Raw genomic sequence first — 15500 nt, 5'->3', positions numbered from 1 at the left:
CTAAGTTGCTGTTAATGTATTAATTGAGCTTAATGCAGTTTGTCAAATATTAAACCTATTGACCTCTCCTGGAATGTTATATAAGCTATTGATACTTGATAAAAATTTAGCTTAAATATTTTCACAAGCCATCCCAAAAAGGTGGTTATAGTTATTTAGTCTCCATATCTAATGCTCTCCATCTATTGAAAATAATATAAATTTGCATTGTGATTAAAAGCATATTAATTATTTTCATCATTCCGGTAATTAATTAATGAAACAACTTTATGGACTAAGCAAATTAATGTTTCAGCTCCAAGAAAAACCTTGTTTTAGTAAGAATTATAAAATCGAAAATAATTTTTGATCATTTAAAAATTCTAATACAATAATGTTAAATTGCCTAATGAAGTCTTTTTCCTTTATTTGCAGATTTACATTTAATACTTTTTATTGTATTTATAAGGCTTTAAAATTTATCATCGAATTTTAAACCACAGCATTAGTGCTAAGCCTAAGTACTTAGGGGCAGTAAATTTAGTTAAAGACTTATTTAAGTGGAGTTAACTTTGTTTTCCTGTGAATTAAAAACTGTAAGTGTAAACATCAAGGAATTAACTGCAGCAACAAACCAACCTAACCGGAAATTAAAATGGATTTGAAGCATTCAGCAGAGAGTGAAGCTGTTGATGTTTACATTGGTCCAAGTGCATCTACTGATTTTATGAAACCTAAAGATGAATCTGTGAATGACACCAGCGATGCAACGCATGGAGAAAGTAAGTTTAAATAGAAAATTAACTTGCACTTAAATATGAATTCTAACATAAATTGCACTTAATAGATGGATAATTATTTAAAATTATTTCATTAAAGAAAAACAGAATAATTTTAATAAAATACAATCTAGAAAAATGTATATAATGCTTATTAAAATATATTATTTTTTACACACATTAATTTATATTGATTAAATAATAATTATATAATAATGAAATAATAATAATAATAATAATAATAATAAAAATAATAATAACCTTGTACGCATCAAACAATATATTTATATATACGAGTATACTTTTTCTTTAAACTATTTAAGACCATTATTTTTTCTCAAACCTACTTCTTCATCTTTTTTTTATAATTTTATTTAAATGCATCGTCAAAAGCATATACAACAATCTACATTTATCTACTTTCCAATGTATTCCAATTTACCATTCCAAGAATACCAATCTAGAAAGTCAATAAATTTTGCTATTAGGGGAATCTGTCTCAGCATGAGCACTGTTAGGCGTTAATCGTTACATATGAAACTGTAATTAATTATGCTCTAGAACACAAATATGTTACGTGTTTATACATATGTTCGTTTGTATGCCTGAAAAATGGCTAATCAATAATAATATCTTCAGAAACGTAAGTTTTCCCTCTAAATGCCATTAAATGCCTACTGCGAAAATAGTGACTAATGCATTGCTATTCAGAACGCTAATCAAGAAGGAATGAGTACATCCTATTAATGATAGGAACCTTGTATTGAATGTTACATGCTAGGGAAAACCACATACGTATAATGCATAGAGAAGCACTAAAACAAATGAAGTTGGCAAATCATTAAATGAACTTTAATTTATATTTGCTAATAGAAAAAACTATTACATGTAACAAGTCTGTTATCCTGAATTGTAACGACATGCTCTATGTAGATATGAAGATTCCTGGAGTGAGCATAGTGAGCATATTTTATTAGCTTTTAATTAGAAATGGATAATGCTGCCTCAACTAAAACTGTCACTGCGTCTACTGACTCAGTCAACATTCCAATGACTGTTAAATTGACTTATTTCAAAAAAGATCTAGATGATGCTGCTTCAACGAAGATCACCTCTCCATTTACTGCTTTAACTAACACCTAATTAGAGTAACCATAATGAAAGTTTCATTGCAACTAATAACGTATCTAGATTAAATGTGGATGGTAGTGCCTTAAAAAAGACTTCCAATTTATCTACTGACTTTCACTTCATTAACTGACTTATCTAACAACTAATTAGAGTTATATGAGAATAACTTAAATAAGACTTCCATTCCGACTTCCATTCTGAAACTTCGACTCCGAGTACTAGCTTAGTAAAAAGTTGATTAAAAATCTAATAATGATCTCTTAAGTGAGTTTCTCTTTTAAACTACTAATTCAATTAACTTCAGATTAGATCTCGATGGTGGTGTACCAAGTTAGATTTACACTCCGAATATTAACTGAAATAAGTTCTGATTAGATCTGTATGTTGGTGTGTCCCAATTGAGACTTACACCATTAGCTAACTCAATTCTTTTCTCATTATATCTGGATAGTGAAGTTTCAAGTGAGGCTTTAATTCTAGCTGCTACCTTTACTAATTTCTGTTTAGATCTGGATGGCGGTGTCTCCATTTGATGACTAGATGAGTTTTACTCCATTTACTGAATTGGCTAAAACTCAATTAGACTTGAATTTTAGTGTTCCAAGTGTGATTGCCATTTTAAATCATTTCCTATCTAACAGCTGATTAGACTACGATGATGGTGCCTAAATGGTGTTGCGCCAAGTGAGTCTTCCAATTAATTTTATAATAAATACACATATCCATAATCTCTCAACTAAACATTTTATTAGGTACCTATACATATGCATATATATATATAGTAAAATATTGCATAATTGACAATGACTAACGCCTTAACCAAATCGCTCTCCAGCATAAATAGATTTATATGAATGCCATTTTTTGTTTCCGTACAATTAATGATTTCCTTAAGTTCAGATTTGCATAAATTTTTCATTATTTTCAATGAATCTGAATGGAAGCATTTGTTAGATGCTATAAAGGTTTCCCTTAGCTTTTTGTTTGTGTTAATTGCAGCACACGGGCATGCAGCAGTCAATCGCCGCCATGTCACATGATGCAACACTTAACCTACAAGTTTATGAATTCAGAATTATATACCGGCACGCGTTCCACAGCCAACACAACTTAACCTTTGCTGGCGAGCTTACTTTTGTTGTTCTTTGCAAAATAAGTAAAACATATGTACAGAAAAAATAAAAATTTGCTTCGTGAAATGTTTCCAATTGCTCTTGACCTTGATTGTTTTCATGTGTGTGAGTGTGTTAAGATGCAGACTTGTGTTCGTAACTGTGTGCAGCTCAAGTGCTGCCAGCACATATGGCATATGAATGCATTACACATTACACGTTACACTTTTTGACTTGGTTGGTTGCCTTATTTTTGCTTTTGAACTCAATTCCATTCATGTGACTAAAAATAGACTCAATGTTGAATGTTTTTAAATTGTTAAATGGTTTTTTTTTTGTGGTATATATGAAATTTAATTTGTTTTTTCTCAACTTTTACTTAGTAACTGTTTCTGAATAGAATCTGCTTTATAAGAACAAAAATTAAGTTGTCCGAAAAATATTCAGAAGAAAATGACAACAATTATTACACAAAATATTTTGTATTGTACAAATCAAGATTTTAAGCTTTGCTTCAAAAAAATAAATTTTAAAATTAATATCTAAACATTGTCTCTTTAAATAAAAACTAATGTTTTGGATATCGGCATAAATCCTTCAGTAGTTGTCTCTGGGAAAATCTGTTGATTTAATTGTCCGAATATAATTTTTGAACTGCAAGTATAGGAATTGAACCCTATCAACTTACAACCATGTATGTGTATGTGGTAGCATACAAAGTCACCGTACACATAATATAATTTAACATGTTAAAATTTAGAACAAATGAACAATTTTTGTTGTTTATTGTTAAGCAACCATTACACATGATTCAAAGTTGATATGGTTTAATTTTTTACACTGGCAGTTTAAAAATTATATGTGGAAAATTAAGCAAAGAGATTTCTTCAAAAACCACTGATGTTAGATATTTGGCGATATCCGAAACAAATATGTGGTCAAGTCCAAGAATTTATTTGATTAAAAAATTGTTTTTAGATTTGAATTTTTTTTTCTATTACCAACATTTTTTATTCGAAATAGATTTCTTGTCATAGGACATAAAATTCTTATTTAAAATGTATTATGATAAAATTTACAAGCAAATGGAAAAGTACCATTGGATAATGGCCAGCCTCGATTTAAGCAATCAATTGAACTATCATTTGAAGAAATCTGCTAAGCAAATCCATATAAATGAAGACTATTAATAAACTAAACTGTGTCTTATGGTGCGAGACAAAAAATCCCTTCATTAGGTTTTATCAAATTCGTTTGGAGAAACTAGATCCAAAGATTAACAGAATCCACAGTTGTTAATATTCTTTAATCCTATCTTTGAATAGGATTATGTTTTATTATGTCTACATATAGTCTACATACATAGTGATAATGTTAGGTTTCAGTATTGTTTTATACTATCTATGCGATATATACGCTCATGATAGTTATATGAGCTGCATATAATAAGCCTGAAATTTTATAAGCCTGAAATTCATAAATATTTTTTAGAATAAATCAGCAGTCAAGAGAGGCAACTTTGCACTAATATAAGTTTTCAACAGACAGAGACAATACAAAACCGATTTTTGAACAGGAAGTTTCAAAGATAAAGTTCCTTCGAGTCTACTACTTAACATTTGGAAAAATTTTAGTAATAAGATATTTGCAGGAAATTTAAATTGTACAAACAATATTCTATAAAAAACTATTTTCATAAAACATAAAATGCGGTCTTATTATTCTTAAGTTCAAATTTAACTTAACAGTTTCAAAAATGCATTTACTTAGAATTATATTCATATATATATACTATATAATGCTAATAACGAATATAATTAAGTCGTTGTTAGATGATTAACTACCTAGAAGTACAAGGATCCAAGTAAGGATCCAAGTCATTTCCTAACAGTTGGAAAAATGCAGAAAAATGGATTACTTAAGTTAAAGACCTTTAGTAGAAGTTATTAACCTTTATTAAAACTGGCAGAGACAGTTTGACAAAAAGTAGTGTACAATATATGAGTACATGTAAATAAAACTGTAGTCTTCTTTATTCAATAAAGCATTTTGTTCAGAGGGTTTCTAATTCCATTATCTACGGTATATTTGTTGAATTGTACTTATCCATTCTTTTTGAAAATAGATTTCACTACATTTAAAACAATATTAATTTAAATTAAGAGGAAATAATTGAAAATAATTAAACATTAATTAATCCATGTCAGTATGAACTTGTTCCAACTTTTATATATTGTACATATATGGAGGCCCTATGCTCCAGAAGGAATTCAGAAAATCGGTAGTACATATTGTATGTATTGTATTAAAGTTATACAACTTCTCCATTAGACAAAAATTATTTTGTGTCATTATATAGAATTTTCCATATGTTTAAATTTAAAATTTAGATAAAGGGAATCAATCGCTTGATATCAAATTAATGTTTTTTAATAATATAATCTATTTTTCAAAACTTAGAGGACAAGTTAACAGTACGATTATAAGTATTAGAGCAATATGTCATATCACCTTGATGTATTTTATATTAATTTTTTTAACCTTAATATTAATTATTAATAATTTAATAATATCATTTAATTTTAAATTTTCTTAGCTGAATACAAGGTCTATAAAAGACGTTATGTGATATTAGCGATATTCACGTTGTACTCCGCATGTAATGCCATGCAATGGATACAGTACAGTATTATTAACAACCTGGTCACAAAGTAAGTAATAATAATAATTATAATCAAGTACTACATAAATTTATACACTACTTTGTAATTACTAAATTATTTTTTTTTGTTTTTCTGTCAATAAACAAAAACTATTTACTATATATATAAATAATATTTTTTTTTTTCGAGGTAAAAATCAATGCATACACATATTTAATTATATATTATATAGAATAATAACATATGTATAAAATATATTATACATTAATACTTAGTCCCTGTATAAAAATATGACCTATTAATCGAAAAACTCTAGTTGTGGACACAACATTAAATATAATTTTTATATCATACTTTATATTATATATTAAATATGCTAAGACTGAAAACTATAAATTATAAACTAGACAGAACTATAATCAAACTTAGTCTTCTTCAAATAATAAATTTTTAGTTGGTTAGCTACACTAGTAACAAAGTCGATAAAATATAGTTAATTAATATCATCTCAAAATCCATCAGTCTAAATTTGTAAGAAGATTTGTAGTGGGATTGCCAAGTTCTGTGAAGTCAGAAAATCAGATATATTTTTAAAATGAATTTGGTGTCTGCATTTAAATTGTAAAAATTCCCTTCGGTAAAACTGGGACTTTAATGAAAAAATTACCATAATTCTTTTAATAGGTCAATGGGGCTCAAGTACCCATGCCGAAAAATTGGACCAAAAAAGCAAAGACTTTACAAATGTTTAGGTCTGATAACGGCATACAAGGATGGAATTTTACAAAGAAGCGAACCTGATGAGTACCCCATCTTAAAAAAATAATCATAATTATAAACTATATAGGTTGCATTCAAAAAATGTTTTCTTTAGCTTTCTTTAGCTTATGTGATACTGAGACAGAAGAATTCGTTTTTAAATTGGAAGAAATTATAGAGGTTTTGAAAATATGAATATGTAAAAATAATTCTAAATTGTATGATTTGTAAATTCTAAAAGATATTCTTTCTAATATTCTAATTATGGATATAAAAAGCTTTGCCAGTGGAACTTGTAATATTAGATTCATAACAAGAGGATTAAATACAAATAATGGTTAAAGCAATGACTAAGACTTAAATCTCTTCGTACCAGTTATTTTATTACTTGTTTCTTAATACGATGGAAAATATTTTGACTCTACTATCCATAAACTACAAGTTACTCATAGTGAGGCTCTCCGAAGGCTCTTCAAAGTGCGATGGTACATCCGCATGAATGACAAGCTAAGAGACCTTAGAATAGATCCGTTGAAAAAGTACATAAGGGACAGAGCTCTGAAGCTATATGCGAAAACCGACAGGCTGCCCTACTTAGCACTATCTAATCTCAGAGTAATCACTAACCACACAGGACGGTACGCATATCTTAGATCAATCATTGAATAATAACGAAAATTTATGAGGAATACTCAAATTAGTCAGTGAGATGGGTGGGACTCTGCAGAAACCCCCCAGCCATCATAGAGCAAAAGTGCCAAGATGCACTAACTCGGAAAAGGCTCAACATAAGGCATAAGACAAATATATATTATAACAATCAAATATGTTGTACCGGCAGAACTTATAATAAAAATGAATTTTGATGAATTTGTAGCTTTCCTTATTTTGAGTAATGATGGTATGCGTGAGTGGAATGAAAGAGTTTACTTTCTAACACTTTACCATGAAAAAGTATTCTTAAACTATAAACTATTGCTAGCAATAGTTTTTGGTAACAAAATAAAGTACTATAGGTACTTCTATCTATTCTATATATATCTATCTTTCTTAACGGAAAAGTTTGAAAACCGTTATTTTAGCATATATTGAATTGAATGAATTTGAATGAATTGGATGGTTTAGTTTATTCAATGTTTAGAATACTATTTATGTCAATTGTTTAAGTTATTGTTTGAAACTTGAGAATATTATATGAAAATATTATCTGAGAACAATATCTAAATCCAAAAATCGAATCCAAACAGATTGTATTGTTTTTCACCTATGAAATGTGAACCCATAGCAAAGTGCATATTCATATTCATTAATAGTTCAATTTAAGTTTGTGAATGAGATTGATGACTATTGAACACCTAAAGTAATTTTGATATGATGCATACGAGTAAAGTGCTATCATATGAAAACCGCTACACTTTGAAATCATTAAAAGTATATTTTGATTTTATGCACTTTAAATTTCCACCAATATTTCAGCAAAAATTTCCACCAATCTGTTAAAAGCATTCAGCCCAAATAATGTATGATGTGCCTAACTACATACCTCAATCTGATCAATGTTATACGCTTTGGTGACACTTTCTGAATACAACCTTCGAGTTTTTTGATTTGAAATCATTGACAGGATTCAAATGAAGTTAATTATCCCAATTCACAAAAACGCCTATACATATGTCATGGACGATGGCAAAGCATAACTTTTACACATACATCACTTTTCAATTTGATCAGAAACAAAAATGTATCTTCATCATATTTTCAATGTGAGGTGACACCATTTCATCATTAACTTTTTTCTTCATTTCAGATATTACAGTATTAACGACAAATGGGTCGACTGGACATCTATGATTTACATGTTTCTTTACATACCAATGGTTTTTCCTGGTAGTTGGTTTTTGGACAAAATGGTTAGCAAAATTTTGAACTTTTCTGGGACATGCATATGGCTTTCGTTAAATGAAATGCTTTTAAATTTTGATTGTTGCAGGGTCTACGTATTACAGCTATAGTTGGTATTGTGGGTACCTGCATTGGCTCTTGGATAAAAGTGTTTTCAGTTGAACCAGATTTATTTTATGTTACATTCTTGGGGCAATCTATTGTTGCACTTTCACAGGTAATGTAAATAAAAACACATATTTTTTATATAATATTAGGAGTATAGAATCTCAAAAATGCATATTTACATTTTAAAAGAGAAAAAATCATCATCACTGATGATGAGTACTTTGCAATACTCAAAACAGTGTTGTATGACCAACCAAATTTCAATAAATTAATCAAAGTTTTTGCTGTTGTTCCTTTTTTAATGTTCGACCTCTTCACTGTTCGACCTCTTTACATCATAAGAGGCGTCACATTCGACAAAAAATCAATGTCACTTAGTTCAAGAAAGGAAAAAAATCATATGGAAAACGCTCGTTTATTCTCAACATTAATCCAGATATTATCATATCCTATAAAAAAGTCTACCTAAAAAAAATTCTGCAGTTATAAATAATACAATATTCTCAATAACGATAATCAATGAAATGTGCTTAATAAGTGACAGGAATAGTACTTATCTACCTTGTGGGCTCTATTAAAGAGTCGCTCGCCTGTTTTTCTTTAGAATCTAATCAGTCATACTTTTGTGTATTTAGTTGATTATTCTAATATTTTATAAGTACAAAAATATGCTATAACTTTTACGCCTTCTTTATGATTGCCCTATTTACAGGTTTGCATTTTATCACTTCCAGCGCGGCTTGCAGCAGTTTGGTTTGGACCGAATCAAGTTTCTTCAGCTTGCAGTGTTGGTGTTTTTGGAAATCAGGTAAGTGAAGCATTTAGAATATTAATTTTTGTATATATTTGGAGTTAATATGAAGATTCATTTTTGTAATATGAGTTGAGTGCATTAGAACATAAAAATTGATTAACAATACACTTAATAAAATACCAAGATTAATGTGTGTATATATTACGGGAGTTATGTGAATATATGTGATGGCATCCATTGAAGTCCTCATAGATCTCAAGACTTTTCATAATCATATGCAATCTCATTCGCAGATGATCATTCTGAGAATAACCAAAGGTAACATTACCTTATGAAATTGTTTTAATGAGTAGTCGTTTAATACTTCCGCAAAGCAACTTCCTAAAATTTTAATTTCGCGAGACATCATGCATCCAAAATTTGAACTTTACCATAAAAATAATTCTGATTAATATATGTTATGAACCTTGAAGATACACTATGTTATAACATGTTAACATGATATACGGACAGTTATATATTTCTCACTGCAAATGGAGTCGAAATAGACGTTTATAGACCATATTTAGAAATGTTAGGCAAAATTGTAATTATTTTAAAACAAAAATTTACATGATAGACAAGGGTATTTACTTCAACCTTCAATGTTATTATCAGAACCATATAATAGTCATCTTAACTGATAACTAGACAGTATGTAAGACTTCTTAAATCGCTTAAGATTTAAGCAGATTACTTAAGATTAAAAAATCTTAAGATTACTAAATATTTATTACAGGATCACTATCATTACCCTGCCATACTGGGAACTCAGTTTTCGTAGAGAAAGCAAATAAAGAGCGGTTTTGTAGTAAAGGGAATTAAACCGCAAAACATATGATTGGTGTATGTCCAGCACTAAAGCATAAAAAAAATACCTAAGGTGACATATTATATCGAAGAAGTGGGAGTCGGTAAAGTACATTCAATACTACCATTTGAAATTGGACTCGTGGAAATACTCTGAAACCATAAAGAGGCACAGTATATATATCTAACTCGCAGTGCAACATCTGTAAACGGAATGATAATTAGTGCATTTATTATTTTTTTGATAATTTTGATTTATTATCTTATTTGATAAAAATGTTCATCAACAATGTTATTTACCCATTTAGATAAAGCTAACAAGATAGAACATTATAGATAAAGCCAACAAGAACATATTCTAAAAATATAAACCAATATTTAAAAAAGAATGTTTAAATATATATAATTATATAATATTATTATATATAATATTATAAATTTTTATAATTTATATAAAGAGGTTTTTAGAACAGTAGTGAACTATAACAACAAAAATTCATTTTATATTATTTTCATTCATAGAATTTTTGACTGACCATACACCTGTTTCGAGTATTGCCAAATACCCATTATCAGTGGTGTTGGAAATAATTCTTGTATTTAATTATTAGTTAATAATTTTTTGAGACTGTAAGTGCCAGAAATCGAACTCATGTCCTGCCAAGTTTGAAGCTCAGAGTCAGCGCACCTTTACCAACTGACCCAAAGCCGTACGTGAATTTTATGTTCGCAAATTTTTCTGGACTTTTGTTAATTCTCTTTGAAAGTTTTATTAACAAATTCACTTGATGTGTTTATATTAGAACGAAATCATAAACCAGCTGTAGAATAGTTGAATTAATTAATCATATTTTTATTTTTTATTGTTAAATTTCAATACTATTCTGTTTTAATTTATATAGGAATAATTTATATTTATGTGTAGATAAATATAGAATATTTTATACATATTTATTCAATAATTAAATTTGTTACAAATAGTTCTCAAAAAAAAAGCATAATATAGTTATTTTAATACTAAAGATAAATATAGTCACATGTTTGTACAAAGATTTATACTAATCCGGAAACTTGTCATTTTGTATGTAATATTCAATATTACCAAAAAGATTTGTCATCCCGTTTAATCTGAATCTTTTTATTTCTTTTTATTAATTCTTTTTATTTACTTTTATTTATTCTTTTTATTTATTTTTTTTTGTTTTTTGCCATTTTTAGCACAATTTTCCTATATACTCGATTGAATGTACTTTCAACCATTTGAAAGCTTTGTGAACTGTGCCCAAAGGACATCTGCTCCAAATTGTTGAGTCAACAAGATTTAGCACTCAAGCACTTGTCATAAATAGAACAAAAACGATATAAATGAAAAGGTTACAGTCAAACAGAATTCACTATCACAATTTTATCTAAATAAATCCTCAGTGTTGATATTCAATAAAATAGACCAAAACTGAGAAGAGGAAACTTAATCAACTGTAAATGACCATGTAATAAAAGATGCAGAAAGCGTTTTAGTTACTTGAGTACACTACATTGAAATAGTGAAGAAAATTTAAAATTATATTTAATTTTTTAATCCACATCTACATATTTGCTAGTATTTTGAAGTGAGAAGCGATATCCTCACTTAAGTGCAATCCAAAATATTAATAAGAAATTTTCTGTCAAATCAGTCACTTATTAAAATGCAAAATATGAATTATATGCATATATAAGAAATCATTTAACATATTTAAATGAAATTGATTACATCGCATAGAACTCAATTTTTTCATCCATCCTTATTAACCTTCACGCTATGTGCTCTCTTATTTTGTAGTGCACTGCACACATGTTCACTTAGTTTGGTTAGTAAACTAAAGTGAATAATTTGTCAAATTTTTTTCCACTCTCTGGCAAGTGTAGATGAAAATGCAATAATAAAACTGAAATGATTACATTTAACGAACTTTTTCGTAGTGAAAAAGTTGAAGCATTTAGTCACGATGCATGGCAGGATAATCTTAATGAAATGTTATGTATAAAATATGTTCGGTAGAGGACATATGCATACGCACATTCATATAAAGAACATGCAATAAAAAATTTCATAAAATGTTAGTTGAACCGCCAGAACAATAAAAGGGTAGAGAATTCAACTTTGCTCGGTTTGTTTGCATATTTGCAATCTACTCTACACAAATTTATGTCTCAGATACATTTTTGTGCAACTGACATTTACAAAGAATCAAAAAGCTGCATGACATTTGTGGAAACGCATAAAGAACCACATTTAAAATGTTCATTAAAAAAGTTTTGTTTTTTATTAAGCTAAACTTTCGTATGCAATTTAAAGAACTTTTAATATTATCAAGTAAGAATTAAACTGATTCATTTCAGTTATATATTATATGTATTATTGTAGTGCACTACTTTTCAAAACTTCGCTATTACATACAATAGTTTCTATTAAGAAAATAATCACTACCGTTAAGATTATATATACAAGACTGGATATACTTACGGGTGCAAATTGTAGATTCTGTGAAGAGAATGAGGACACACGGCCACACAGGTGCTGTTAGAATGCCCTGCACTATGTAATGCACATACGGGATAGGCTCCTGGGAATGTATATTCTTACGAAAGAGGCAATAAAACTCTGTAAAGTAGGTTCTATACTACTTTTTATTGACGGAACTGGGCTTATAGACCTACTCTAAACACAATAAACCCGACGGTCGCAATGCCACATCCCCTAACAATAATAATATATGTACTCGTATGTTACTAACATTGGAGTTAATTAATTAATATTATCTTGGGAAAACAAACTTAAGTACAGAGTTTAGTATTTGTTATAGATTTGTAATCAGATCACTAAAAAACGTAAACTCACTGCTAAAAATATTGATGCTGTGAACCAAAGTGTAAATGAAACTCGAGAGCGAATATTGATCTATCATTCTCTAGAACTTAGACTCATTGCACTACATGGAATATTATTCATAAAGATTTACATTTCAAAGTGTACTATATATCCAAAAATAAGATGAAACTTTTAATCTAACATATACAGGGTTTTCGATTTCGACTACTCTTGTTTTTAAGTTAGTACGAGTGTACCAACTTTTACTTTTGCTGATATCTGTGTCAATTTATATATCAACATTTGCTTTCTCTAAAGTTAAGTATATGATACCATATATGATGAGTATATGATAATGTTTGATATGAGAAAATGTATTTAAAATGCATTTTCCATTGTAATCAAGATTATTGTCGCCTTAGAAGAGAAGAATACCTACATGCTTTTCTTAGTCTAGAAGCGTTAATGAACCGAATTATTTTAAAAACTAAAATATATTTCAGTTACAATTAAAGTAAAACATTTCAAATGTATGAAATGACATTAATTAGGCGTTTTTAATTGATACTATGAGTGCTATCAAAAATATGGTGTTATAGGCCATACACTTCGTGATCGATTAAGTATGAGAAAATGTCTTATTTGGTGGCTATACAATGGCTCTTATTTGAAAACCCTTATTTGATTTTAAAAATTAACTATATCGATAATCCAAAAATATTTGAAATTTTATTTCGATTATAATTTTATTTAAAAAAACAATTTAGAATACTAATTTACTTGGATTTAACCTAGTTAACAAAGTACATAATAATTTTCTATGGTTAATTATCTTCTATTAAGTTACTCATACGCCACAACCATTTCCTTTTGATCCTTAAAAATTTTGATACCATCTTTGCAATTCCGTTTCGTAGAGTCACATAAAATAAAGTCTGTAAAGATTAAGAGTGAATTTATACTTGTATGGTTATATAGACAACATAATGATAAAGATTATATGATGAAGATTATATACTTGATTGTTAATTTAATGCTAACAATTATTAGCTAAATTCCGATAATAAATATGTAGGTATAGGTGATATCTCAGCATTAGAATGGACTCCACAAGGTAGAAGGAATCGTGGGCGGCTTAAAAGTACATGCAGAAGATCGATAAACAGGGAAACTAACAAATCATTCAGCGAGCTTAGAGTATTAGGGCGTAAAAGAGGTATCTGGAAAGCATATGTGTAAAGACTAAGTTCTTGAATTGTGCTTGTAACATGTCATAATAACATGTCATAATAATAGTAATAATAATAATAGAGGTGATAAATATTCGTTGAAAAAGTTCTAATAAAAAATGCCAATTATACTGTTATTATATAGTTTTTATGTTCAATCCATGATAGCTATTTAATTTTTTTTATTGTTTAATATTAAATAAATTGATTGAAAATATTTTTTCATAAAATTTTCGTTTCAACCATTATGTTTAATTGCGCAATATATATTTTTTATGAACTCTACATATAAATTAAAAATACAATAACTGTTATTATATTAAAATGAGTAATAACTTCGATATATCAATTTTCATTATCAAGTTTATTGAATTTATTATAATTTTGCATATAGGCCAATTGCATATAAAAAGACCAATGACTTAAAAGTGGATGAAATATTTAACATTGTAAATATAAAGTGGATTTTACTGAAAGTGAAATAAATTATATGAAAATATATAATTAATTGATGTGAAAAATATTTCATTGAACTTTTGTGTACCGTAATTTGCATTTCAATAGAATAGCTCTCAATTTAAAGACTTTTAAACACTGTAATCAAAGAATTAATAAATTCATAAATTCTCGAAACAATATGAAATGTAATTTATTGAAGTATGTACTTATTTTTAATTTAATTTTAAAAACAAACTTCAATTAAATTAAATTACACATTAAATATTCAAATTACATTACTTGACTTCAACAAAATAGTTGGCAAATAAAAAACTGCAAATTAAATTAAATTTGTATTTGTATTTTTTATTTATTCTCATTTTCATATATTTCGAATCCAACTATAAATATATAGTAACTAACAAGCAAAGAATTTATTTAATTTCATTACATAGGTGTAATAAAATAGGTGTACGACATTGATAGGTGTGGTACTATAACATACAGTCGATTCATTAATTAAGTGTTATTTAATTTATGGTTTATATTTGGTCTACTGTTTCATTAATATATATAATCAAACAATTCTATCATCTAAAGCAATACGAATTTTGTTTAAAACTTTATATTTTTTAAAATAGATCATTTAATTACCAATAGAATTATTTAAATTATGAAAAAACTACATAAATAATGATTCTATAATAGGTCAATTTGGTGCATCAAGAGAGATTATGATCGACTTGATCGTTCATCTGCACACACTATAGTCAAAACTGTAAAGAAATTTATATGAACTGGATCTGTAGTAGATGTGCTAAGGTCTAGATATCTATAAAGAACACACATGCCAGAAAATATGGCTACTTTGAGTGAAAGTTACAAAGAAAATCTAATTTATGCAATAGATCAGGGCTATCCAAAGCACAGCTCATACTCGTAGGGC

At 28.0% G+C, this 15500-nt stretch overlaps 1 protein-coding gene across 2 annotated transcripts in view; it reads left to right on the top strand.

Annotated features, from left to right (window-relative positions):
- Window positions 1-420: 420 nt before the first annotated feature.
- LOC119684892 (feline leukemia virus subgroup C receptor-related protein 2) overlaps window positions 421-15500 on the top strand; it is a 38710-nt gene continuing 23630 nt past the window's right edge. Inside the window, exons 1-5 of one of the 2 annotated variants that reach the window (XM_038099024.1) lie at window positions 421-761; window positions 5598-5712; window positions 8231-8333; window positions 8414-8542; window positions 9146-9241. In XM_038099024.1, coding sequence (XP_037954952.1) covers window positions 635-761; window positions 5598-5712; window positions 8231-8333; window positions 8414-8542; window positions 9146-9241 — 570 coding nt within the window. In that variant the 5' untranslated portion in view covers window positions 421-634. The remainder of the gene's footprint in view (window positions 762-5597; window positions 5713-8230; window positions 8334-8413; window positions 8543-9145; window positions 9242-15500) is intronic. The other variant, XM_038099023.1, reaches the window with a different exon arrangement.

The sequence above is a fragment of the Teleopsis dalmanni genome, chromosome 2, assembly GCF_002237135.1.
Source record: "Teleopsis dalmanni isolate 2A chromosome 2, ASM223713v2, whole genome shotgun sequence".
In the NCBI taxonomy this organism is placed as follows: domain Eukaryota; kingdom Metazoa; phylum Arthropoda; class Insecta; order Diptera; family Diopsidae; genus Teleopsis; species Teleopsis dalmanni.
The sequence above is the reverse complement of the archived record's forward strand: the minus strand, read 5'-3'. Positions and strand labels throughout refer to the sequence as shown.